Below are 27194 nucleotides of genomic sequence, written 5' to 3' on the forward strand. Positions count from 1 at the left end.
TAATATCTTGCTGTTTAAATGTCTAGAGTGATTTTTCTTAACCTGACATTTTACCTTTATCAAGCTTGGTATCTCAAGAATGTATAATGACAGGCATTAACACTGCCAAATATAATAGGAACTGTTTTCAGTGTAAGAATGAGAAAAGTAGACATTAAATTGTAATTCATTTTAAAATTTTATTTTACCCTTTATTTACTTTCCATAGTGTTATCTGTAGCTTCCTAAATATTTCCAAAAGGGAAACAATACTCCAGGGTTCATGACCATGCACAATAACTCTGGATAAGTGCTGCTGTGATTCTTTATTGAGGTTCTGGAAAATTAATTGTGCCTGTTTTCCAGATGTTGATCAGACTGTTGGTTTAATGGTGATCTAAGGGAGTTCATTATTAAAAGCAAAATTATAACCACCCATTGGTGGATGCTTGTTAAATTTTTTTTCTGGTGATCTCTGCTATTTCTAGAAAAAGTTAAATAACTGAGATTAAAGAATCATAGTTGGGGTCTGAAATGTAAAACCTTATCTGCATGGATTTGTCGGTAATTTTCTTAATGGTCAGAGGGACTAGCATTCTGTGTGTGTGTGTGTGTGTGTGTGTGTGTGTGTGTGTGTGTGTGTGTGACTCACAAGGAACTTTTCCTGTTGAGAATTAGAAGTTTACCATGCAAAAGTTGAAAACCAAGAGAACACAGATGTCACTCCTACAAACTGCTTTCTAAATAAAAGAGATATTTAGTTGTTTCTTAGGTTTCTCTTTACTTAGTATTTCTGAAGGAGGAAAATAGACCAAATAACAAATATAATTCAACAACAGTATACAAAGATCAGGGAAGTCTGGCAGGAGTTTATGGTTTGTGCTTCCATGCCTTCTCTGGAGCCAAATGACCCCCATACATCAAATTGCATAGCAGTTTCTAAGACAGAACCTATTATCGTTAAGTTGGAAGGAGAGTTCAAGCCGTGGTCATGGAGATGAACGCTGGTTTTTCAGGTTCCCGGTGGGTTGTTTTTTTTCTCTAATCCATCATGTTTTAACAGGTAGAATTTGATAGCTGCCCAGAATAACAGCACATCAGAAAGTCTAAGGCAGGAGAGCGTCTGGGAACCTCTTGTAACTTGGAAAAAGGGGTTGGGGTAGCTTGTTTCAAAGTGCCTGGAAAACAGGGTAGGAGAAAGCGTATAGAAAGTCACAGGGTAGGAGAAAGCGTATAGAAAGTCACAGGGCTTGAGTTGTGGCTTGTGGGTGGGGTGGTGGTGATAGTTGTTCCCAACACATCCCCTCCAATACACACACACACACACACACAGAGAGAGAGAGAGAGAGAGAGAGAGAGAGAGAGGAGTCCCACCCAAAGTTTTGTCTCCCTCCCACACTTCTTGATCTCATAGGATTCATTTGGAGGAGGCTGGTCCTCCGCCCTGAACTAAAGCAGGCTAACTGCCTAACAGGCTCAGCTTCTCAAGTCCATCATGGTCCGATAGGTCAGTGGTTAGCTGCCCTCCCTCCTCCCTCTCTCTCTGTCTCTCTCTGTCTCTCTCTGTCTCTCTCTGTCTCTCTCTGTCTCTCTCTCTCTCTCTCTCTCTCTCTCTCTCTCTCTGTGTGTGTGTGTGTGTGTGTGTGTGTGTGTAAACCTCCTTTGAGAGCTCTAGGAAAAGGCTGGCTAGGAAGGAAGTCTGACTATCTTACGTCTTTGGGGCAAATATAAACCCTAAAACGGGGATTGGAGAAAAATGGCGACCCGTTGCCCTCTTAGAGGTTCCCCAAGATATCAAGAGAGCCTCAGTCTCTACAAAGGAACACCGCGGTTTCTATTGGAAAAGAAAGACCCAACCTAGCCTCCAAAGCCTTCCTCATTTTGGACCTCGACTCCAGAGATCCAGCTTCCAGCCCTTACTGGTTCAGCTCCTCTCTCCGCGGGAAAATCCCCCAACTCCAGACGCAAGTTAAGCAAATATTTGTAGCTGCCAGTAAATTCCAGCAGCTTTTTATAGCGAGGCTCCCTGCGCCCGGGGCCACGTCGTGCTGCTAAATATTGCTGACCACTTTTTCTTTTATGGCTTTCATGTCACTTAGCTATTGAGAGTAAGATGGATTTGCGCGGAGCCCTCACCGCGCTGCACTTCTCCCCCCCCCCCCAGGTCTGCACGCGGCGGCCATTGGCGGCGGAGTGTCACGTGACCGCGGGGGCGTGCCAATGTGCTCCCTTACGGGTGTCAAGCCCCTGTCAGAGTGTGCGATCACGATCGTGAAACATCGCGATGCAAAAAGCGACCTACTACGACAGCTCGGCGATCTACGGTGGCTACCCCTACCAAGCAGCCAATGGGTTCGCTTACAATGCCAGTCAGCAGCCATACGCTCCGTCTGCGGCTTTGGGCACCGATGGCGTTGAGTACCACCGACCCGCCTGTTCCCTCCAGTCCCCGGCCAGCGCTGGGGGCCACCCCAAAGCTCACGAACTGAGCGAAGCGTGTCTGCGCACCCTGAGTGGCCCCCCTAGCCAGCCCCCAGGCCTGGGTGATCCGCCTTTGCCTCCTCCTCCTCCCCAGGCAGCTCCCCCAGCCCCACAGCCTCCACAGCCCCCACCACAGCCCCCTGCGCCCACCCCTGCAGCTCCCCCGCCTCCCTCTTCTGTCTCCCCTCCTCAAAGTGCCAGCAGCAACCCTGCCCCCGCCAGCACAGCCAAGAGCCCCCTGCTCAACTCTCCCACAGTGGGCAAACAAATTTTTCCCTGGATGAAGGAGTCGAGACAGAACACTAAACAGAAAACCAGCGGCTCCAGCTCAGGTAAATGGGTGCCTTCCGGAGGCGGGGCCTATGGCCAAGCTCAGAGCCCTAAGCCACCTTCAGCCTTTACCAGCACAGCCTAGGAGCTGAGGAACTTTATCCCGCCCCCTTCCCCCCCACACATACACACAAGGAGAAAATGTTTCCAGAATTTTTGCTACTTAGGGAGGTGATAAGGTTTCTATGGTAAGGATCCCCCAGACATAAACCTGAGTGAAGTCCCTCTGGACCTCTCTAAGGCAGCTTGAGCCTGGCTGAGTTGGAATCTCTCCTCGTTGCAGTGTTGAGAGTTGTGACCTCTAGGCAGAACCATCCTGAGGGTCTCTGTCTCTCTAAGCAAAGCTCCTCTCCTCTTTTCTAAGCAAACAGTGGCATCCTTCCCATACAGAAATGTGGCAGAATAAAAGCAGGCGGAATCATCACCCAAGTCAGAATCAATGCTTTGTCTATAATCAGAGCCAGCGTTTGCTGCAGCAGATGGAGTGGCTGCCTTACCTTTGGGAAGGCCTTGTTCAGTCCTAGTACAATGAGGGAGGCAGCCGGGGATCTCCTGGGGGAGGGGATTCAGCTTATCATCCTAATGGAAACCACATGGGGCTTTGGGAACTGGGCTCCAATGGAGGAGCCTCAGTCTGAAGGCCTTGGGCTTCCAAGCCTCTTGGTTACCTTGGCCCCTCCCTCTCCAATTTCCATTGCTCTCCCCGAGCCTGAGTGGAACACACAGAGCTGGTGTTTGGATATCCAAGGAAGACAGGAGGCACACAGATGAAGGGCCAAAATTGGGCAGCCTGCTTGATGACATTGAGATCCCTAATGACCAGGACTCCTTAGGGTCCAGGGCCTCCCTACCAGGACTGGACTGAAGTTGTCTAGACTGATGTCTGGTCTCCATCGGTCAGAGAAAGTCTTCCAGTTTGACCTTATCAATCTGTCCATCCCCTCTTGGTAGATTTTAAAATTGGTTAGTTGAAGCTAATGGCTGACCACTCTCAGTCACACAGGGAGGATGAAAGGCCTTCACGCATACACTAGGTCTCTCACATTTCAACAACTGAAGGAACTAAGATAGTGGCACCTGCCCACAGGAAGCTTATTGTCTTATGGGCCAGTGAATAGGCAATAGAAGTAAAGAGTTAGAGAGGAAGTGCAGGCCAGAAAAGCAAGCAGGGGGCTCCGCTGCTCTGTCTTCCTCTTGAAGAAACCCAGATTGCTCCTAAGAGGAAGAAGGCAGGCTAACTGGGCTGTTTACACACACCAAGAGAGAACCTCAGGCTCTGAAATCCTGCTCCCCTCTGGTGGACAGAGGCTTTGGTGGGGTGAAGAAAGGAGGGGCTAGCCTAGGGCTGGGGAGCTGGGCGGGGTCGCCAGCAGCCCCTGATACCGCTCTTCCTCTCTGTGTCCCGGCAGGGGAGAGCTGCGCTGGTGACAAGAGCCCGCCTGGGCAAGCTTCCTCCAAGCGCGCGCGCACCGCATACACGAGCGCGCAGCTGGTTGAGCTGGAGAAGGAGTTTCACTTCAACCGCTACCTTTGCCGGCCACGCCGAGTGGAAATGGCCAACCTGCTGAACCTCACAGAGCGCCAGATCAAGATCTGGTTCCAGAACCGCCGAATGAAGTACAAGAAGGACCAGAAGGGCAAGGGCATGCTGACCTCGTCTGGGGGCCAGTCCCCAAGTCGCAGTCCCGTGCCTCCCGGTGCAGGAGGCTATCTGAACTCTATGCATTCGCTGGTCAACAGTGTCCCTTATGAGCCCCAGTCACCCCCTCCCTTCTCCAAGCCCCCCCAAGGCGCCTACGGGCTGCCTCCCGCCTCCTACCCTGCTCCTTTGCCCAACTGCGCTCCCCCTCCTCCCCCCCAGAAGCGCTACGCAGCAGCGGCGGGGTCAGGCGCAGGGGGCACCCCTGACTACGACCCGCACGCTCACAGCTTGCAGGGCAACGGCAGCTATGGGACCCCACACTTACAGGGAAGCCCCGTCTTCGTGGGGGGCAGCTATGTGGAACCCATGAGCAACTCCGGGCCAACACTCTTTGGCCTAACTCACCTCCCCCACACCACTTCGGCTGCCATGGACTACGGGGGCACAGGGCCGCTGGGCAGCGGTCACCACCATGGGCCGGGGCCTGGGGAGCCGCATCCCACCTACACGGACCTTACTGCCCACCATCCTTCTCAGGGAAGAATTCAGGAAGCGCCCAAGCTCACCCACCTGTGATGATGGGCTCTGGCTGCGAGCCAGGAGAGTTGCCCCCCCCTTCTTCGGTTCTTTTTCCTTTAAATTTTTTTTTATTGTTTTATGTTCTTCCTGCCTCTCCCTTTTCTCTTCTGTACCCCTCCCTCATTTTGTTTTCTTTGGTAATGCGTTTTTATGGTTTATGTGACGTAGCAATCTTGGTTGCTGGAAAGGCTGTCAGTATCAGTAGTGACATTTACATCCCTCCCACTCCCACGCTGCCACGGCCTCTGGCCCAGCACCCTTACCTTCTTTACTCTTCGATAAGAAACAGGGTATATGGACAAACTTTCTAGTTGAGTTTTCAATGTGAATTTGTTTGTACGTTATGGCTCCCGAGAGGAAGCGATTTTTTTTTTAAGTTTTAGTTTTTAAAATTGCACTTCTTGTAATGAGCGAGAAAAAGAAATCAAAGGCGCTTTGAAACGGGGACTCCCTGTGCAAAGATGACTAAGTGTACGTCTTTCCGTGTGTGTATGCTTGTGAACAGTCAGATTTATTTATATTTTTTGCAAGCATTGAATAGTCTAAGTTTTAAATATTATTTATCCCCATCCGTTCGTATTTATATTAAAGAAATTCTGTACCCTGATTGTTCAGAAGGTTTCTTGAGCCTTTTGTTCAATGGTGTATTGGCATACATATAAAATTTATTTGAAAGGGAAATAAAATTCCTTTATAAAAACCGTAGCGATGCAATAAGAACAGAGAAGACCCAGCGTTTGAAAACAATGGTTTAGGTTTGTAACAGCAGGCAAAACTGAACGCTAAAAATGCTAGATTTGTTTTGAGAGTTTTACATTCCTTGCTGCTCACATTCTGAGAAACAAAACAAAAATAAAAAATAAAGTTTTTATTCTGATTAAGATGTGTGTCAAAGGGGTTCTTTGGCTGAAGACGGGGCTCTGCGTGGAGTACAGGCAGAAGCGAGCGGGCAGCCGCTGCCACAGCACCAAGACTCCGGCGTGCGGCCTGGCCCGGCGTGTCGCCCAAGCTCGGCGAGTTCAGGAGAAAGAGGCCGTGGTTTCAGGAGGCCTCCGCGGCTCGGGAAATGCCGCGCTCTGGGTCCACTGGGCTGCCTGGTTCCCAGCTGCCGCCCAAGCAGGCGGAGGGCGCCTGGCTGCGAAGTGCTGGGCGGCGTGGAAGAAACAAAGGCAGCTGGCCAAGGCGCGGCGGGGGGCGCACAGGTGCGGGGCGACGCGCCCAGAGAACCCGGAGCTCCTCTCTACTCCCCCCACCCCCCCGCAACGAAAGCCCATCGGCCAACGCCTCAACCTCAGGAATCGCCTCAACCTCAGGAATCGCACAGGGTCCTGAGTTCTTCCCACAAGCTATCGCGTTCCAGGTCTCCATTGTAGATGCTTTGTGGTTCATTATCGCTCCTGGAGAAGGGGGAGAGAGAGAGAGAAAGAAAGAAAGAAAGAAAGAAAGAAAGAAAGAAAGAAAGAAAGAAAGAAAGAAAGAAAGAAAGAAAGAAAGAAAGCAGGCTTTCCTAAATTCAGCTCCAAAGGTCTAAAGGGGCCGATGCTCCCTCAGGTCTCCAGCAAAAGACCTAAGCTCCAGAGAGTCCGCCAGGCCTTCCTTGGACTGTAAGAAATCCCTTCCACGAATCTCACCATCAACTTCCTCCCGGAATCCAGCATTTGCCATTCTGTGGATTTATTTCCTCTGTTTTTATGGCCCCAGGGGGAGGAGGAGAGAGAAAGGAGATTGGTATCTTCCTAATAAAAACGCAATTGTACAAGTGCTTCTTTCATTTGCTGCAACACAAGCTTAATATTACATTTCCACTTTTGGATTTAAGATAGGATGCAGGCTGACTGGCTGGCAGAGTCAAAGGCAGACAGACACAGGAAAAGGGAAAGTATTTCCATCTTCAAGGTAAAGAATTACAGATTCAAGAAGTCAAATTCAGAAAATGAAAGCCTCAGAGCTGCACCCCATCATCAACCCCTCAGAGCTGGAGGTGAACAGCCCTTGTCTGGGAACTGGGAGGCTCTAAGCCCCCATTCTCCCCGGATTGTATCTTTCAGAGGCAGAAGTGGAAAATGTCGCCATTTTGTTTGCAGCCTCAAATATCCATCATCATGGCCTCTACCCACCCACAGCCCCAGTGCCCTAAGAAAATCCTTAGAAGCCAGCATTGGAGTCATTTCTGGGTACCTGCTGAGTCCCACAGAGCAGCTTCTAAGGACCCTTTTCATGTTTTAGGAAGAAGAAAAATTTTGGAGGATACAAAACCAGGCCACTGCAGAAAACTGGGAGTCTCACACCGAAGGAGCTTTCCCCACATTTCTCCTCCAGCCCATGTTCTTTTCAAAGATTTTGGCCTGTGTCGAAGTGGATTTGCTCCCCTCACCCCAACATTTCTGCCGAAATATGGTGCACACATCATCGGAAATGCAGAGGCTGGAAAACCAGTCTTGGAGAGGACTGGAGCCTTTTGGTTGTTGATGTTGTGCAGACACCGTAGTCTTTTTATGTAAGCATATTAGAAACATGCACAAAATTACCTGGGAAAATAAGGACCAGCGCATCAAGGGGAAGAGGTGTGTGTGTGAGGCCTCCACCTAAAAACCCTTCAGAGATCTCAGCATTGAAACCCATTCCTAAAATCTTCCTTTTAAGTAAGGCAAGAATGGCTTGGAGGTTTCCTTCTTCCCTCAGGGCAGAGACTGTACAAGGAAATCCTAATACTCTCCCCCATATCTTGCCAGTTAAGGCATTCATTTTGGCTTTCAAAGAAAAAAAAATCTTGTTTTCAGTTTCCTGGAGATTAAAAAAAATCTTTAATAAACTATCTCCAGAGTTAAAGTAACAGATTGGGGAATATCTGAATGTTGGGCCATCTCAGAAAAGGGTTTTCTTCCAGATGGCTTTTGAATTAAAGCAGTGGAGAGAAGTGAAATGCTCTCACCCACGCAGCCTGACAAAGCCCCATAGTGTGGGCTTTCTAACTTTCCTTTCCTATCCCTCAATGCTTTCTGGTAAAAGCAAATGCCCAAAGCCACCACCCTCGAATCTGCAAAGCACCTTTCCTAAGTGCTGTCTTAGAATCCTCTCTCTGCCAAAACCCAATCTTTAAAAAGACAAATTTTTCCTTGTTTACTTGCGTTTCCTGCTCTCCTCTTTGCTCGGCCACATTTGAGCTTGGAAAAAGCTTGAAGCTGAAATGTGTTCTTAAGGGCCAGAAGCTGTCAAGGCTTTGGGTGAGCAAGATTGATCGCACCCAGACTTCCTTCAGAGCTTTGTTTGGAATAAAAGCAAGAAAACTGGAAAACCTTACATTTTTCCAAAATAGCATCTCTATCTGCTCTGGGTTGGTCAAGGTTGGAGACCACTTTATAGCTCATTTCCAACCCAAACCCCTTAGATGCTGGCCTCAGAGATGGAGTTCTGCCCTTGTTCCTTGCTCGGCCTTTCTTGTTTTCTGCATAGAATTTTCTCCCCCACCAACCTCTCTCTCCTTGGCCATCAGAATGATTTATTTTCCTGCCACTGATGCCTGCCGGCCTGGGGCACTCTGATCACTTGGTCCATTTCAAAGGAAGCAAAAAAACCCCGAATCGCCATCCTTAGGGTTTTGTGGGAGAGAAGGTACCTTCATCAGATCTCTCTCTCTCTCTCTCTCTCTCTCTCTCTCTCTCTCTCTCTCTCTCTCTCTCTCTCTCCCTGGTTTGGTGTTTTGTTTTTTTTTTTTTCTTTTAAGTTCTTGCTTGGTACCTAAAGGTGTTATCTTTTAAATCCTTCAGCACTGTCCAGCACTCAGTCTGAAGTCCTCTCAGAACTGGAGGAAAGAGAATGGAGAAGTTGAAGCGATGTAACTCCTCCTTGAGTCGCCCTCTCCCCCGCAGTGCTGTTTCCCACTACAGAACCAGGGTGCAGATCTCCCTGGTGCCCAGGAGCAGGAAGGTGTGGGAGGCAATTCAGGCTGTCAAGAAACACTCGCTGCGTCTCAACCAACCAGTCCCCAACCAGAGCGACAAGTACTCTAAGACGAGTAAGAGGGAAAAGGGAGAGAGGAGCAAGAGTCCTCTCCCTCCTTGCTGATAAGTTCCAGCAGTCTTCCTGGAAATCGGAAATACTCACCGCACCCGAGCCCTACGGGTATGAAACCCAGAGTGCCAGGAGCCGCACGAGCCTGCTCGGGGCGGCTTTTCTTTGGCAGGCCGCCGCCCAGGCTACGGGAATTTGGACACAAGGACCTGGGGCTGCTGTCTCTCTTGGCACATGCATCTATCTTTCTCCAGCCACTCCTGAGAAGTTGATGGCGTAGGAAGAATCGGCAAGCTTCGAGAGCCGCCTCTCCTTTTCGGCTGCCCGCAGGAGCCAGATGCAAAGCTGCCGAGGAAAAGCCAGCTAACAATGGGCTGTGGGGGCGCAGATCCCAGGCTGGACATTAAGAGGAGGCGAGGGGCTTCGAGGAGGAAAGGCGGACAGGGCAGAGTGGGGTGGGGGGAAGGAGATTCCGAGGAAAAGAGAAAGGAGAGGAGAGAGGGAGGAGAGACAGGGGGGAGGATATTGGGGGTTCCCCTTTCCTTTTCCTTCTCCACTACCTAAATATCAGTTCCTGGATCTCAGAATCGATTCATGCATCTCTCTCTCTCTCTCTCTCTCTCTCTCTCTCTCTCTCTCTCTCTCTCTCTCTCTCTCTCTCTCTCTCCCTCTACCTCTCTCCCTCTCTCTCTCTCTCCCTCTCTCTGCTCTTTTCTCTTGCCTTAGCAGAACTTATGTGGCTGGGATGCAGGGCCCTCGGGTGTCAAAACTTTGAAGATTAATGGATTACTTTGTTAATGACTGAAGGCGTCAGGCTGAGGTGCTTAAATGATTTGTGAGGTGCGAGGCGTCTTCCCGACAGTCCCAAACAATGCGCGGAGTGTGCGGGGGAGGCAGAGGGCAGCCGCTGGCGGGACCAGCAGCAGGGCTCACACGCACACACTCACACACACTCCAGGGAGTACACTAGATCTGGCAGATCAGGAGGCAAACAGGCACTCTCACCCCCACACACTCGGGGCACTCCCATCCACACCCACAGATATGTATTTTTGCCCTGAAAAAAGTGTAAATAAAGCCTCGATGGCCCCCAATGAGGCGTTCCTTTCTGACTTTTTTGGATCAATCAAACAGACAGTGGCTTCTTTTGATTAAAGCCCAAATTGTCATTGGGCAGAAGCAATCATGTGACAGCCAATTCGGTCCAATTTCAACCTTGTCTCCATGAATTCAATAGTTTAATAGTAGCGCGGTCCCCATACGGCTGTAATCAGTGAATTAGAAAAAAAACACCCCAGCAGCGATCTTCTATGATAGATTTTTTTTTTCCTCCGCGCTCGCCTTTTTCTTGGGCCTTGCCCCCCCAAAGCCCCTCCAAAAGAGGGAACTTTTTCTCCGAGGGGGCTCCAAGGAGAAGGCCATGAATTACGAATTTGAGCGAGAGATTGGTTTTATCAATAGCCAGCCGTCGCTCGCTGAGTGCCTGACATCTTTTCCCCCTGTCGCTGATACATTTCAAAGTTCATCAATCAAGACCTCGACGCTTTCACACTCGACACTGATTCCTCCTCCTTTTGAGCAGACCATTCCCAGCCTGAACCCGGGCAGTCACCCTCGCCACGGCGCTGGCGGCCGCCCCAAGTCGAGCCCCGCGGGCAGTCGCGGCAGTCCGGTGCCCGCCGGCGCCCTGCAGCCGCCCGAGTACCCCTGGATGAAGGAGAAGAAGGCGGCCAAGAAAACAGCGCTGCCGCCCGCCGCCGCCGCCTCCACGGGCCCTGCCTGCCTCGGCCACAAAGGTCAGTCCCGAGACTTGGCCCAAGGTCCCGGGGACCCTCTTGCCCCTGCGGGCTTCCGTGAGAGTGGTTATGGGGGAGGGGACCATGGGGTTCGAGGGAAGGGGGAGAGAGGTGCCCGGTGGCGGGTCCCCTTCCCCTGTGGGCTCAGGAGTGGGTTTGATGGAGGGGAAAATAGATCCTGTGCTCCACAAGGAGACATATATATTTTGAGGAGGGGGCACTTTCCCTAACTTGTGTAATGTAGGATGATTTATTTGAGTTGGAACTGACCTCCTCTTGTCTAGTTGTCCTAGAGTTTGGCTTTTTGACAGTAATGAAGAGTGATAGACCGCTCTTGCTCAGCTAAGCAGCTGATGCATTAATTATAAATTGTGTTGTAGCTAATATAAAGTTTGCTCCCGGATGAAGAGGTTGGGGGAGCCACAGCCAGGATTTGATGGAGGTGGAGGGGATTGGCCTTCCCCGGGCTGGGCTCCCAGGAAAGGCAGCACAATAGCTGCCCTGCATCCAGGGGCGGCCATTTTGTTGCCGTTGCTCTTTTCTGCTGTATTTATTCTCCAGTGGAATAACCCTGCTCAGACCCTTCCACCTTCAACTGTACGTGTGTTTCTTGTTGGTTTCCCCTTTCCGCAGAATCCCTGGAAATAGCTGATGGCAGCGGCGGGGGATCCAGGCGCCTGAGAACTGCTTACACCAACACTCAGCTTTTGGAGCTGGAAAAGGAATTTCATTTCAACAAGTACCTTTGCAGACCCCGGAGGGTGGAAATCGCCGCGCTGCTGGATTTGACTGAGAGACAAGTGAAAGTGTGGTTTCAGAACCGGAGGATGAAGCACAAGAGGCAGACTCAGTGCAAGGAGAACCAAAATAGCGAAGGGAAATATAAAAGCCTGGAGGACTCAGAGAAAGTGGAGGAGGACGAGGAAGAGAAGTCACTCTTTGAGCAAGCTCTCAGCGTCTCCGGGGCTCTTCTGGAGAGGGAAGGCTACACTTTTCAGCAAAATGCGCTTTCTCAACAGCAGGCTCCCAACGGACACAATGGCGACTCCCAAACTTTCCCAGTTTCGCCTTTAACCAGCAATGAGAAAAATTTGAAACATTTTCAGCATCAGTCACCCACTGTTCCTAACTGCTTGTCAACAATGGGCCAGAACTGTGGAGCTGGCCTAAACAATGACAGTCCCGAGGCCCTCGAGGTCCCCTCTTTGCAGGACTTTAATGTTTTCTCTACAGATTCCTGCCTGCAGCTTTCAGATGCACTGTCGCCCAGCTTGCCAGGCTCCCTGGACAGTCCTGTAGATATTTCAGCTGACAGCTTTGACTTTTTTACAGATACACTCACCACAATCGACCTACAGCATCTGAATTACTAAGAACAGTAAAGCAAAACAAAGCGCCCCAACACAAAACCCCCTTGACCAGGTGGTTTTGCCTTCTTTTATTCCGGGGGTTTATTTTTGTTTTATTTTCTTCTTGATCTACCCCCTACTCTCTTAAATGTTGAGGATTTTCTGTTTAATGTTCTCCTCTGACCCAGTTTTAAAGCCATCTCTTACAAATTATGTTGGAGTTTTAGTCGTTTTACACCGAACCCAACAAGCTTCTATGTGATATTCCTGGAAACAAAACATGAGGCCTGCAAGAAAGTGACCATAAATTGTCCTGTCACTTTCTTTTTATTTTTGTATCACATTAGGATGCATTGTCATGCGTATTTTTGGTAGAATAAATTCTCCTTTGCTATAAGTAGCTTTCTTATTTTTTTCTTCCCTTCTTCCTCAAGGCTCATACTTATCTTTTTACTTCTTTTAGTTTAATATGGTAAATAAAATTCTGGTCACAGTTTACCTTTTTCAATTTTAATATATTTTATTAGGGTGGCATGTTCAAAGTCTGAAATAGACAGCAACAAAGAAGAAAGCCAGAAAGTGGCTAGAGCTTCTGACAAGTGGGTTTTTTTTTTTTTTTGGCTTTTCCCCCCCTAAGGGAATGGATTTGGTTTTCAGTGTTGAGACTCAAACCATAGAGTTAAATTAGTGATAGAAACAGGATTGGGCAGCCTGAGTTGGCCCCAGCCCAAGCTTTTGAAAGTGGCGAAATAAAGTGCCTACAGAAACTCCCAGATCTAGAATAAGTAAAGTGGAGTTCCCTTAACAAACTACCAGTCTCTAGGTCAATAACCAAGTTATCAAAAATTCATTTATTTATACACATTTGTTTCAAACATCTACATTCCAACTCCTCACTTCCTCTCCCCATTTTCAGTGTGGTTGATTAATCTCCCAGTTGTTGATGGGTTCAGGCAAAACAGACCTAAAAGATAGAGGAAAACAAAATAAAACAAAACAATGGTTACTAGCTGGAAAATGCATGCCAGAAAGGATTCTTTCCAGTAATCCCAAGATTCTTGCCCCCACTGCACACACACACACACACACACACACACACACACACACACACAGCAATATTTAATTCTTAGATTTGTTTACATTGCTAATAATAAATCATTAAAGGTTTGAAGTCAGGTTAGCAAGCTGGGATTTTAAAATAGAGTTTCTGCACCTTAGATTATTAATTAACCCACTTTCTTAGACAGAGAAGGAGCACTTTAAATGAAATATTAATAAAATGTGATCTAGGGTGTGTTATTAGGGTGTTCTGTTTTTTCCCTCTTCTTTTGTCTGCCCCTACTTTGATTTGTTTGTTTATTTATTTTCTGGGCTCTGTTCTGATGACTTACTTGCTGTGAGAAACTGCAGCAACATGTGCGTGAGGCCAGCTGATTGGTGTCTAAGAACCCAGCTCTTAACTGCAAAGGCTTGGGAATTACAATGAAACCTCAATCTTTCTTCAGGGGTATGCTCCCTACCGCCCTGTCCCTCCACCCTTTACTCCCCCAGGCCCTCAGCAGCCTTGATGTGTGGGGACTGTGTAGGTTCAAACCCCAGACTCCAAGAGAGCCAACCAGGGCGTCCCCGGCTGTGGCAGAACTGTTGAGCTCCTGGATGCGATTCGTCCTAAGCTCATAAATCAAACGCTTTCTATGAATGAGAATGTCATCAAAGAGATCAATTGCAGGAACACATGCACAAATAAAAAACCTCTTACGTATTTGCCGGGGATCCCCGTCCGAAAGCATTAAGTTAGAAGGCGTTTAGTCATAATTCATTTTTATTGCTCTTTTAAAACAACAGCTTGGCTGAGCCGCGGATGCCAAGAACAGCTCGGGGCCTCTGTTTGTCTCCTCCTTGTTCATTCCCTTTCCAGTGGAAGGGCCATGAAAGAGACACTTGGAGCCAAGCAAGCCGCTTGCAGAGGATTATTTCACTCATGGCCCAAGCTCGCCTTTCACCCACTCTACTGGGGGCTATTTAAAGAGACTTTAGCTCGATTGCGTGGGTTGCTGGCCTGCTTGCTCAAAAGACCAAAGGTCTCTTACCCTGCTCAGTAGCCTTCCCGATGATTCCTCCAGGGTGGGGGCTGGGAAAGAATCAGGGCTGCAGAAGCCTACCGAGATCAGGCTAGGGGAGGCTGTCTTGGAAAGCCTACCCGGGAAAGCATGGGCCGCAGCCGCAGCCGGCAGAGGCCGAGCCTGCAGTTAATAGGGCAAGGTCTGTGGAAGCCCGGGTGTCTGTGGGCCGGGTTCCAGTGCCTGCCTGTGATCTCGAGAGGAAAGCACCCCATCTAGTCTGTTCAGGAAAACAAAGGTGGAGGGAGAGGGCTGAAGGGAGTGAGAACTAGCACAAGCAGGCCGACAGAGGCCTGGGGCAGCTTTGAGGCCCCAGTCCTGGAGCTAGCATGTTAATGCAAATCCGGAGGGGAAGCCCACGGAAGGCCAGGAAAGAGGCAAGGGGGAGAAGGAATGGACGTCTCCTGCTAAATGAGCAGCTCACCAGCACTCACTCCATTGAGCCTCTCACTTCCTGCCGACCCACAGGAGTCCCTGCTTTCTTCATAGCTGGAGGACTGCCCTCCCAAGACAACCTCCTCAGGGAGGTCTACCTTGCTTTCCTCTGATGATTCCTCAGGAGCTGAAGCTAAAGCAGGGGAAACTTTCCAGTCCTTGCTCCCCCTTAACCAAGCCTTGGGGGTGAGTCAAAGGTCACAGAGAAACACCACTCCTCAAATAAGTGGTTGCTACTGAGGAAGACCAGACACAAGGTCTACTTAGATCTCCCTGAGGATGGTCAGGTTTGGGACTGGGGGTAGGGGTGGAGGGGACCACAACTTCTATATGTGGAGAACAAAACAAAGTCTGAAGAGTGACCTCACATTTGAAAAGTGGCTGCTCTGAACAAAACTTCCTTTTTCTATAGACAGAGAACACCCAAACTCACACATAAATTACTCTGATAATTTCACGTCTAGAAGCATGGTCAGAATAAAACCTGTGCAGAATTGCTTGCAAGGTTTCTTAGGTGATCACTGACTTTCTCCTACTTAAGAACGCGTTCATTCTCTGTGTGGCCTTTTCTCTCTTCAAGCCTAGGGCTGACATTAAACCTAACAGTAAACAGCAATTACCAACACCATCAGCATCATCGTAGGGGTGAGGTTGATGGAAAACAGGACCCCTGTCCTGGGATGATGCTCACATTTGCACGTGTCTCTCTGGGGAGTGACCTGAAGGTTCACACAAGCAACTACACAGTCCGTTGGAAAGTATACAATCCACTCAGCCATCTGTCCACTGCCCCTCCCACCTGCCAGTCCCTCCCCACCCCCCAGACATGCAATAGGGGGCGGTGGCAAGAGGAGGTTTTCCCACTCCTAACAAGCAAGCCCCTTATGAAAGAGAGAAATGTGACGCGGGAGGTCAGCATACTTTGTAAGAACTGTGCGATCCGTCCTTCTGTCCCGTCCCTCCGTCCCTCTGAGGCCTACGCTGGAGCGAGCAAGCTCCTGGGTCTCTAAGAGCAGACAGAAGGCCTGCAGCTCAGGCTCGGCCCTCATGCCGGCCACGTCTGCTAGCGTCATCTTTCTCATCTGCCTTCCACCCTCAAACTCCAGCAGCAGAGTTGCTCCGGATCCTGAGGGACTACCAAGAGCAAAGCTGACTGACTGGGAAGGAGAAAGGGGAAGAGATCCAGAGAAGAGGGAGGGCAGAGAAGAGAGCAGACACCCGGACTTTCCCAGAGAGCTGGGTTCCTAGGGCTCCCCCGCCCCCCTGGGGTCGAATTACAGAAGCTCCCATAGCCACGCTATTGGCCCGTAGGAGTCAGGGCAGAGGGCTCTGAGACCCTCCGGATGAGGACAGTAGCTTCTTTTCTTTCTCTGGTCCCCATCACACCCACCCTGATTCCTCCCAGACAATCCTTTGCGCACGTCCCCCTACATTCCGAGGCGGGTGAGGCAGTGACGCAGCCTTGCCCTAGGCGCCTGGGTTCCAGGCTCAAGTCTCTGCAGGGACTGGGTGGTGGCGGCCATCCCGAGCTGAGGGGATGATGTGTGCTGGATTCCTACCCTTCCCACCCTGTTTGCTCCCGGCTCCGCCAGGGTCCTTGAGACCATGCAGAGAGCTCTGGCCTACCGAGGCCCGCCTCAAGAGAGCCGAGAGGCCTCGTCCCCTCTCACCTCTTGTCAGTTCAGCTTTCTAGGCTGGGTGGGGAAAGGGCCGCGGAGGGTCGCCTCCCATCCCCCACATCCTGGAGGCGGAGGCGAGCAGAGTCGGGCGCGCGCAGAAGTCAATCTCTACTCCCCTTGGCCCCAGTGCTCCAAGTCAGCTCTGGCAGCGGCCGGAGCAGCCGCCGCGGCCCGGGCAGCCTGGGGGGGCGACCGCGCGTCACCTAGACTGAGGAGCGCCGGGGATTTAAATGCCACTGAAACGGTGATCCATCACCGCCGCAGCCGGTAAACTTTCGCAGGCGGCTCAGCCATTGGTTGACAAAGTCACGTGTCCTTCCCCTTGAGTCCTCCGCCTTCCCGCCCCGCCTCTTGCGCACTGTACATTCATATCATTTTTCTTCTCTGGTCCCATGGAGGAAGTGAGAAAGTTGGCACGGTCACCCAGGGCTTCGCAGGACCCAGTCACTCAGTGACAGATGGACAATGCAAGAATGAGCTCCTTCCTGGAATATCCCATCCTTGGCAGTGGCGACTCCGGGACCTGCTCTGCGCGAGCCTACACCTCTGACCATGGGATTACAACTTTCCAATCCTGCGCGGTCAGTGCCAACAGCTGCGGCGGCGACGACCGCTTCCTAGTGGGCAGGGGGGTGCAGATCAGCTCGCCCCACCACCACCACCATCACCACCCCCAGCCGTCTACTTACCAGACTTCTGGGAGTCTGGGGGTTTCCTACTCCCACTCGAGTTGTGGTCCAAGCTATGGCGCGCAGAACTTCAGTGCGCCTTATGGCCCCTATGGATTAAATCAGGAAGCAGACGTAAGTGGTGGGTACTCCCCGTGCGCTCCCGCTGTTTACTCTGGAAACCTCTCATCTCCCATGGTCCAGCATCACCACCACCACCACCACCAGGGTTATGCTGGGGGCACGGTGGGCTCGCCTCAGTATATCCACCACTCTTATGGACAAGAGCACCAGAGCCTGGCCCTGGCCACGTATAATAACTCCTTATCCCCTCTCCACGCCAGCCACCAAGAAGCCTGTCGCTCCCCTGCTTCAGAGACGCCTTCTCCAGCGCAGACCTTTGACTGGATGAAAGTCAAAAGAAACCCTCCCAAAACAGGTGAGTCCTGCCGGCTGGCAAACAAATGTTGCTTGATTTTGAAAGGGGCCGGTGCGCTTAGTTTCCTAGGAAAGTTAATGATTTTAAAAGATGGGTTCTTGCTTCTGTCTAGTGTCTTCTGGAGTTATAGTGTGTGGTGTAGGATGCCCAGGTGTGTTGGGGCAAAGCAGTTTCTGGACCTGGCATTTTCAAAGGGGCTGATGCTTCAGTGGTCTAGAAGTAGGAAGCGTGTGTGTGTGTGTGTGTGTGTGTGTGTGTGTGTGTGTGTGTGTGTGTGTGTGTGGTGTGGTGTGGGTGGGAGGTGTCGGTGGTGGTGGAGTTTTGTTAATATCTACAGGCTCCATTAATCAGAAGCCTGACCACGCTAATGGTTGACTTCAGGTTAACACTTTACATACACATCGTTTGTCACTAGAGCTTCCCAGCTGGGTTTGTGCTGAGCAGTTAACCGAATGTTGCCCCGAACATTGGGCAATCGGATAAGGGTTAAAGAATTTTTACCTTTTCCTCTCTTCCTCCGTTACCCCAGGGAAAGTTGGAGAGTATGGCTATGTGGGTCAACCCAACGCAGTGCGCACCAACTTCACCACCAAGCAGCTCACGGAGCTGGAGAAGGAGTTCCACTTCAACAAGTACCTGACACGAGCGCGCAGGGTGGAGATAGCCGCGTCCCTGCAGCTCAACGAGACCCAGGTGAAGATCTGGTTCCAGAATCGCCGCATGAAGCAGAAGAAGCGTGAGAAGGAGGGGCTCCTGCCCATTTCTCCAGCCACTCCTCCTGGAAGCGACGAGAAAGCTGAAGAATCTTCTGAGAAATCCAGCTCCTCGCCCTGCGTTCCTTCTCCAGCATCATCTACCTCAGACACCCTGCCTACCTCCCATTGAGGCCACTCCAGCCCAGCTCCGTAGTCCAGGCTTCTCCCTGGGCTAGGGTTTCTTACCCAAAGCACATCTCTAGCTTATCTTTCTTCCTTTACAGTCTCTCTTTTTCTTTCTGGTCCAATCCAGAGAGCTCCTGGGCAACATAATGTAGTTCCATAGAATTCTGGAGACTTGGTTGTAAATTAAATCCTTAATCCACATCGGGTGCCCATATCAATTTCTGGTGGCCCCCAAAATTCCTTCCTCACTGTTGTGAGAGTTTTTTTTACACAACCCATGGTTCCTTTCAGATGTCCCTTGGAGGACAGTACCCTTTGCCAGCAGGCATTTGAAGAAGGGAGGCATCTCACCTTTTATCTGTATATTGTTCTTCTCTACCTGGCTCTTAAGTAGGACACACAAAAAAGAGAGTATCCAAAGGCTCATGAAGAAGAGATTGACTGAGTGTGTTTACACAATTAATTCACCCCTTAACTTTCTCTTGAGAGATTTATCTTTATACAGATTTTCTAGAAACATGCAGAACTATATCAAACAGGGTGGGCAAACTTCCAAAACTGGTGATTATGGGTGGACAAAAAAGGGGGGACCCTGGCATTCAAACAGAACCAGATTCCTCAAAAGGTAGCCTCAATTTGCTCTTGCAGAGTCAAGAAGGCCTGAGAAGCCCAAAGTTCAGAACCTTTGCTGTGCCAAGACTTCCCAAATTACCGATTTCTTCTTGCTTCTCTGGCCACCCTCCACTTAAAAAGTGTGCTGGATTATTTGTAACCTAAAGGTACTCTTTTCAGTCACCCTTTCTTTCCACAGTTATCTTGGCTGGATACAATGTATTTTCAGCTAATTGTTAATGTGATGGCACAATGAATGTATATTTTGTGTGATTCGTGAATAGTCTTCTGCATGTCGCACAATGTTTTGATGTCCCTGAAGTACCACACTGAGTTCTATCAGTTATCTTTTGTGAGCCTACGATAGTCCCCCTTTCCTGTACAATCATGAACAGCTCTGAGATCCCAGAGGGATGTGATCCAGAGCAGAGTTTACGGGTCTTAAGACGTCTGTAATAAAAAATATTCAAGTTTTGGGTATGCTTAAGCATCTGTGTATTTGGCTGGGCTACAGTTTGTGTCTTACTACAAAGTAAGGGGAAGGATATATGGGGAAGGACAGAAGGGTGGTATTTATTTTCAAAGAAGTGGGCCCTCCATTGTCATGTAGCTTGCAGCATTCCTTATAAGTATAGCCTCATCCAACCAATGTCTAGCTAATGCACTGATCTCTTTATCATAACAACCACTCCTTTATTATAACCAAAGTTCAAAATGGAAAAACTAGTGAAGCAATGTATGAAGGAGATCTATTTTTGAAACAAACATGGATACTTCCCGGGTCAAGTGCTAACCTTTTCACCTCCAACTGAATGTTGACACATATATAAACAGAGCCCCTTCAAAAGCTGAAAACTGTCTTCAGTCAGTCTTTCCTCACATTAGAGAACCAACGGCAGAGAGATTCACATTTAATCAGCTTCAGTATAAAAGTATCTTTTAAGTTGAGTATGGTCTGCCTCCCACCCCCTGTTCTTTCTATCAATATCCATTCTTTCAACCACTCCCTTACATCTCTGCATTGCAATCTTATCCCTTCAAATTCAACTTTCATGTCATTGCCATCATGACTGCAAAGGCTCTCCATTTCTAATTCCATGCCACATAGGCTGGGCAGAAGTTGATAGTCTCTAGATTCAGATTCTTCCAGTTGACCTTATGAAAACCAGCTCACATCTTTGTGTATCCAAGTTGTTTCTGATAGAGGCATGTGTCAGATCTCAGAGGGAGTCAACAAATGATGACATTCAACAGAGCTGTTCTAGACCTCTTGCCAATTTCCTTTTATTTTTTAACATATTTCAGGGTTTAAGCAACATTTTCTAACTCTTTTCCTGGTGGTGCTGGGGATGGGACTCAGAGCCTTGTACGTTCTAGGCAAGTGTTGGACCTTCCTCAGTTTTCACACACATTTGGAGGCTTTGAGCCCTCAGAGCAGAGTAGAAAATCTACAGCATCACAGATACAGACATGTGACTTCCTTTTCAAAGGGTGTTTTGAAAAGATGGGCTGAGGAGAAAAACCTACAAACCTTCGGAATTTGCAGGCCTTCTAGAACACTTGTGAGATTTCCTGCACAACCCTGTTAAATGGACTTTGTGGGAGCAGTTGCTGCATGCATATCAAGGGCTCTGGGCACCCTCCCTCAGCTGCTGGTTCTGAGGTCGCCTGAAAAGATTCAAGTGGATGGAGAGAACTTCAAAGACACCACCCTTTTCTTTCATTTCCCCGCCTGGCTATACTGTATCTTTTGTTTATTAGTGTAAGGCCACAAAGCAAAACAGATGGCTGGTTTTCAAATACTTTAATGTGTTAAAGTGCCATTTGCATACCACTGTCCTGATTTCAATATCTGAAAGCAGGGTCTGACCTGCAGGAATCCTAGAGATTCCTATCTTCAAGGTGCTGGTTTTAATGTAGCTAAGAGGGAAGAGAACGATAAATTATGGCTAAATATCCCTAGCCTTTCCTAGGTGGTAGAATAAATCAGCTAACAAGCAATGCATTTAGGAGACATTAATATACCTTTCAACAAGGAAAACATTTGTATCTTTTTAGCTGTCCCAATCGATTAAATCAAAGTCGCTTAACACATCCTATTTCAAGGTCTCTTTTTTTTCTGTCCTGGTCTCAGAGGAGCAAAGCTAACGCCTTGAAAAATGACAGCAATTGTAACAGAAACAACCTAAATGTGGACAACAGAAAATAACATTTCGTTCATACATTTAAAAAATGAAACAAAGGTTTTTACCAAGGAACCTCGGGTAATTGCAACACAGAATGAGTTTTCAACCCCCCCCCCATTTCCTCTATCTTTATCCAAAGTACTGACTAAACTGGGGGTGTCCTCAAACTAGCCTGAGTTTGGTCTGTGGGACTGTGAAGTCTGCTTTGGGCTTCACCTTCGAGAGAGTTTACTTTTGGAGGCTATTCAGATGCAGCGGTGTTTTCCTCTGGGGCAATCAGATTCAAACCGATCAATATTTACTCAGTCTGAAAGGGTTGTTGAAAAGGCTGCTAACAACAAACTGCTTAGCTGCTCACCCCTGTTTAATCTCAGGTTCACCGAAAGTTCAAGAAGAGATGAATGCTGTGATGGGTCACTTTAGAATGAGTCCCAGCAGTTTATCTGAGCTCTCAGCTAAAGGTAACAATTATAGTTCCATCCCTCCTTGGGAAAGGGGCAACCTTCCTATTATTCGTTTGCTAAACAGTGTTTACTAGAAACTTAAAACACTTTCCTCTTCCCTTTTAGTTCTTTTTTGGGGGAAAGAGAGGCGCTTCTAGCCGCCCTCCCACTGTGCTTCTTCTAGTTTTCTGCTGTCCCACTCTGCTTGCTGATAAAGTAAGTGACACTGAATACTTTTTAAAATGCTAAATTATTCTGCCCGAACAGTTGTGACTTATTTCAGATAAGCCATAAACTAAGAAACGGAACTCGTTGGGTCATTAGCGCTAATCATTGTGAAAGTGTAGGGTAAGACTGAATTGAAATGCGTTGATTGCTTTTGAGGAATATAGACAATGGGAGCCCCAACATTTGAGATGGCTGTTCAGACAGGAGTGGAGGGCAAAACTGACTTGTGAAGAAGAAAATCTTGGGCTGGAAAGCACGCTTTAATAATTTACATCCTCCTACAGCATAAACTGCAGAGAGAAGGAATGGAGCCTGTGGGGAATGGTGTGCAGAAGATCCCAGACACTGAACCTAATTGCTACAGCTCTTCAGAGGTCAAAGTTCATGTAATCACTGCATAAATGCATACTAAATAGGGGTTTATTAAGCTTTCTTGATGGCTGAGCATGCCCGTGAAAAATGGCCATTGGTGTTTGTGTTTCTTCCTTAAGAATAATCTTTCTTGAAGTAGGATCTCTAGGTGTCTAATTTACCATTTTGAGAGACTGGCGGCCTTTCTGTTGTAAAAAATTGAAGTCAGCGAATGGGCAGTATCTTTTTCTACGTTGGATGGGATTGCAAAAATGCCTCTCATTCCTAGAAAAGCTCAGGCTCTTCCAATGCACACAAGAACACAATGTGGCAGGCCAGTGCCAGATAAGCTCCGAACTGGATAGCTAACCTTGTTGACTCTCCATAGATCATACTCCTGCTCAATCCCTCACAGAAGCTGTGCTTTAGAACCTCTTGTGCCTACATGACCAGAATTGAGCGAGGCCCATCTAGCCTCAGAATCAGAATCAGAAAAAAAAAAAAAATCCAGTGAGAATTGATTTGAAGGAGAGCCAGTGATTGGTACCCAATTCTCAAATAAAAACCAGGGTAACTTAGAGCCCACATCCAGCCCACTTTTAAGTTCTGAAATTCTAATTTTGCTCTTTTCTGCACTCTTTATCCTACGTGCTTTCTCTCATTCTAGTTATTGTTTACACTGGAACTACTGAGCCTTTGAAACAACCTTTAAATTAAATGTTTCCTATCATCTTGTTTAAGTACAGTTTGGCCTCTTCCTCTTAAAGGCATATAGTCTTAAAATATAATGGAAGAGCATACACACACATATACAAACACACACACACACACACACACACACACACACACACACACACAGAGTTTGCTTTTTAAACTCAGACTTGAGAAGAACAAGTGAAATAGTAGTTTTCTCCACCTAAATCTGGTCTCCATTAAATTGACAAGGTCTTCAAAATATAAGGAGCTTCAAAATGCAAGCAACATTCCAAGAGCTCTGAGTTGTTGTTTTCTTGTTTTGTTTTTTCTTGTTGGGTTTGCCTCCTGACTTGTTTTGACCCATATTTCTTAATTTATCCATGACTCACTCACGTTCCTAAGATGCACAAACTCATGAAACATTAGCATACAGAGTCCTTGTTAGAGTGCTTTCCACCTTCTCTTTCATCCCATCCCCATGGAGTCCTGCTCATCTCAGCAGAACCTGTTGCCCGAAAGGACTTCAAGGGCTGTCAATGAAGAGTTGAACTGCAACCCTCAGAGAGTTAGTGCCCTATGTTTTAATAACATCATTAAGTACATCTGCAAACCAAGTATCAGTCAGGCAACTCCATTGTGTGGGGCTACCCCTTAACTGCTTTTGCTTTGGGGGGAGGGTCTGGGAGTGGGAGTAGCTATACCCGACAACCCAAAGCTCTAATTATATCGAATAGAATTCCCTTCAGATACTGTGTTTAGTTTTTTTTTTTTTGGGAAATACATGAAAAGACCAATGTTTCTTTTTCAACGTTTCCAGACACAACTAAAACGCTTATCTCCATTTTTCAAAATTTTATGTTATTCCGATTAAAAACGTGCTGCACAGAGGTTCAATCACAAAGCTAATCTATGGGGATCAGACTCACGTCAGGCGTGTGTGGCTAATGGCTTAGGGAAAAATATGCAACTGCTTGCAACACAAGATGAAAAAATGAACATTTTTCTTTGCAAACGGGTAATTTTAGCTGCGTTGGACCTTTTACAAACTACGACCTGCTTCGTGGTCAGGAAGAATCATCGCTTACCACAAGGTGAACGGTTAGAGTGGGGGACTTCACTCCTCCACCCTCTCGCAGAGTAGCGAGGATGCTCTCCTGGTCAAGTTTGAAAGAGGACTTTCCATTCTGAGGAACAAATGGGGTCCCTCCTTTAGGGACAGCTGTGTCAGCCAGTGCAGCGCTTGGCTCAGGCTTGGCGGTACTGAGTAATCGCAGGGTACTGAGAGCCGCTTTCCTAGCTAGCCTCTGAACTGTGCCTTGCTTTCTGAGAGGAGAGCGTCGCGCCCTCGGTCTGTGCCTTTACTAGCTCGTTTGGGAATCAATGGAAAGGGAGTTGGGGACACACTTTCCAAAAAGCCCCAGTTCTGTCTCAAGGAAAAAAGGAAGCCTCTGTGTTCTTTTCTCACCAGCACAGCCCTGCTTCTGGGTACTGCTGAAGAGGTCTTTCCTGACCTCTGTGGGATCTGAGGGGTTCTGAACCAAGATGCAGGAGGAAGAAGGAACTAGCAGTTCCTCCCCTCAGGAGAAACCCAGGCCCAAGGCCTAGAGAGTTAGCTGCCTTCATCGGCTCATTTTTCTAAGGCTTGAAAGCAGCAGCTTGATTCTCAGCTCCGCCCTTGATTCATTTTGTAACTTCACTCTTCTAGTTCAGTCTTAAGGTCAGGGATGAGGGGTGATGGGTAGAAGGTCTCTCCTCCCCCTCCTCCCGACCTCCTTCCCCTCCTTCCTCCCTTCCTCCCCCACCCCCTTCCTCCTTCCCAGGCTGGCCTAGAACTCAGCAGAGGATCTTGAATTTCTGATCCTCCACCCCACCCCACCCCACCCCCGCCTCCCAGTGCAGGGATGACAGGTGAGCACCCCATCTCTGAGGACTTCCTGCATGCTTAGGCAGTGCTCCAACTTCAGCTCCTTAACTCAGGAGATTCTGGAAGGCAGCCTTGCTGCTCCTACTTCCACAGCAGAATCAGACTCCACCATAGAACGTTTCCTCAAGCCTTACTTTTATTTATAGAAATAAATTTAAAATTATTTCTAGAAATTTCCTGTTGTACTTTTCATTCTTTTTTGCTAAACCCCTCCTATGAACACTTTTTTTTTTTTTTAAACACCTAACTTCGATGTTAGGCTTAACTCTCCATGTAGATCTCAAGCTTCTTGAGGGCACAACTCTTGACTTCTGGTAACTTGGAGTATCATCAGTTCTTTGTAGTCAAAAGAACTCTGGGTTATGGGGCTGAAGAGATGACCAGAGGACCCTGGTTCAATTCCCAGCACCCACATAGTCTGTCTGTAACTCCAGTTCCAGGAGTTCCTACGCCCTCATGCAGGCAAAACACCAATGCACATAAAATAAAAATAAATAAGTTGCAGGCAAAACACTAATTTACATAAAATAAAACTGGGCAGTGGTGGTGAAAACCTTTAACCCCAGCACTCAGGAGGTAGAGGCAGGAAATACTCTGTGAGTTCAAGGTCAGTCTGGTCTACAAAGTGAGTTCCAGGACCGACAGGGCTACAGAGAGTAAACCATGTCTCAAACAAACAAACAAACAAACATGTCTCAGGTACAATGTGATTCAAGTATACATTGTATTTTAATTAGGGTAAACAGCAAAACCGGACAACTTAAGCTTTCACCATTTCTTTGTTGTATTTTCAAATTCCTAATATGAAATAGATAAAGCATTATTATTAGTTGTATAGGCGGTTATATTGTGGGACCTCAGAATTTATTCCTTTATCAAAGAATATCGCTGTGCCTGTTTGCTGGCCTTTCCTCCCTTTCTCCCTTGTGTCCTCCACAGCCTCTGGCAACCACTGCTCCACACTCAGCTTCTATGAGAGCAAGATTTAGATTCTACTTAGGAATGGATTATGCATACACACCAACACTTTCTTTTTCTCATAGGATGAACTTAGAGAGAAGGGGTGGGAATTGTACCCAAGGCCTCACGCATGTGCCCATTCACTGGGTTATAGCTCTGCCTCTCAGACTGTTAAATTATAAAATGACTACCTTTGTTAATGTTTAAGTTGTCCTATTAAATTTATGTGGTTTTTCAATTTCCTAAAATTCTGAGTTAAAATTGTTCTGAGCCAAGCCCTGTGACAAATACTTTACAAGTACAAACTCATACAATCTTTACTCAGCCCCAAGAAGAAGGTATTTTTGTTGTCCTGATTTTGCAGATAAAAAAAAGGAGTGGTCCAGGATCTTAAGTAACTCATCTACTAAATCCAGAGCACAAACTACTCATGCATGCTTCCCTACAGAGTTAACCGAAGGAACTGGCATAAGACTTCTACCAAAAAAACTTATTATTAGGTTATTATCATTTTTTGGGGGGGTGGAACAGGTTTTCTCTGTGTAGCTCTGACTGTCCTAGAACTCACTCGGTAGACCAGGCTGGCCTTGAACTCATGGAGATCTGCCTGCCCCTGCCTAACAGTGCTGGGACAAAAGATGTGTGCCTCCATGCCTGATTTCTTAAGCTATGTTTTTTTTTTTTTTTTTTCTTTTGGAGACAGTGCAGTAGAATATTATTTAAAGGCGTCTTACATTTGCTTATGCTCTGGAGCACTTGTTTAATGATGTAAAGATGTGTTGCTTTTGTTTATGTTGCATTTGTTTAACTCTTTGAAGCTGTGATTCTTGGCCTGTCTAAAACACCTGATAGTCTAATAAAGAGCCGAACACCCATTAGCAAGGCAGGAGAAAGGCTAGGCAGGGCTGCAGGCAGAGAGTATAAATAGAAGAAAAACTCTGGGGGGAGGAGGAGCAAGGAGACCAAGAAGCAAGAGACAAGGGAGGAGGACTTCAGGGGACAGCCACTCAGCTGGCCATGTAGCGAGAGTGAAAGTAAGATATACAGAAGTAAGAAGAGGAAAAAGCCCAGAGGCAAAAGGTAGTGGGATAACTTAAGAAAAGCTAGAAAGAAACATGACAAGCTAAGGCCAGGTATTATTTAAAAAATAAGACTCCATGTGTGATTTATTTGGGAGCTGAGTGACAGGACCCCCAAAAGAGCCCAAGAATCAAAAAAGAGCAAAAGAGTAAAAAGCCAACAGCAACATTTTGGTATTCCAACGTGGGGCTAGAATAAAAGAAAATACAACTATAAGACAGAGTTTCTCTGTGTAGCTCTGGCTGTCCTGGAACTCACTCTGTAGATCAGGGCCTAGAACTCACAGAGATCCACCTGACTCTGCCTCCTGAGGGCTGGGATTAAA

The 27194-nt window shown here is 47.8% G+C and overlaps 3 protein-coding genes and 1 long non-coding RNA gene across 7 annotated transcripts in view; 3 read left to right on the forward strand and 1 right to left on the reverse strand.

Moving 5' to 3' along the window:
• Hoxa3 (homeobox A3) overlaps nt 1-5892 on the forward strand; it is a 44702-nt gene extending 38810 nt beyond the window's left edge. For all 3 annotated transcript variants that reach the window (XM_027429627.2, XM_027429628.2, XM_027429629.2), the window contains 2 exons: nt 2144-2792; nt 4200-5892. In XM_027429627.2, the coding sequence (XP_027285428.1) occupies nt 2264-2792; nt 4200-5008 (1338 nt within the window). In that variant the 5' untranslated portion in view covers nt 2144-2263 and the 3' untranslated portion in view covers nt 5009-5892. The remainder of the gene's footprint in view (nt 1-2143; nt 2793-4199) is intronic.
• Nucleotides 5893-5998: 106 nt separating this feature from the next.
• On the forward strand, nt 5999-12564 carry Hoxa2 (homeobox A2). The gene is made up of 2 exons (XM_035449008.1): nt 5999-10818; nt 11452-12564. The coding sequence occupies exons 1-2, from the start codon at nt 10443-10445 to the stop codon at nt 12189-12191; spliced, it is 1116 nt and encodes a 371-aa protein (XP_035304899.1). The 5' UTR covers nt 5999-10442; the 3' UTR covers nt 12192-12564.
• Nucleotides 12565-12995: 431 nt separating this feature from the next.
• On the reverse strand, nt 12996-16530 carry LOC103161127. The gene is made up of 2 exons (XR_003487720.2): nt 16393-16530; nt 12996-13131 (listed from the first exon to the last, which is right to left on the reverse strand). It is a non-coding gene; the product is annotated as an uncharacterized LOC103161127 (long non-coding RNA).
• A 215-nt stretch (nt 16531-16745) lies between these two features.
• Hoxa1 (homeobox A1) lies at nt 16746-19493 on the forward strand. Of its 2 annotated transcripts, XM_027429634.2 has the most exons (3): nt 16746-17204; nt 17414-17508; nt 18038-18174. In XM_027429634.2, the coding sequence occupies exons 1-2, from the start codon at nt 16860-16862 to the stop codon at nt 17471-17473; spliced, it is 405 nt and encodes a 134-aa protein (XP_027285435.1). In that variant the 5' UTR covers nt 16746-16859; the 3' UTR covers nt 17474-17508; nt 18038-18174. The 2 variants fall into 2 exon arrangements, with proteins under 2 accessions (XP_027285435.1, XP_027285434.1); XM_027429633.2 differs by having other exon boundaries at nt 16746-17508; nt 18038-19493.
• The last annotated feature ends 7701 nt before the right edge of the window (nt 19494-27194 follow it).

Source organism: Cricetulus griseus, chromosome 8, assembly GCF_003668045.3.
Source record: "Cricetulus griseus strain 17A/GY chromosome 8, alternate assembly CriGri-PICRH-1.0, whole genome shotgun sequence".
Classification (NCBI taxonomy): domain Eukaryota; kingdom Metazoa; phylum Chordata; class Mammalia; order Rodentia; family Cricetidae; genus Cricetulus; species Cricetulus griseus.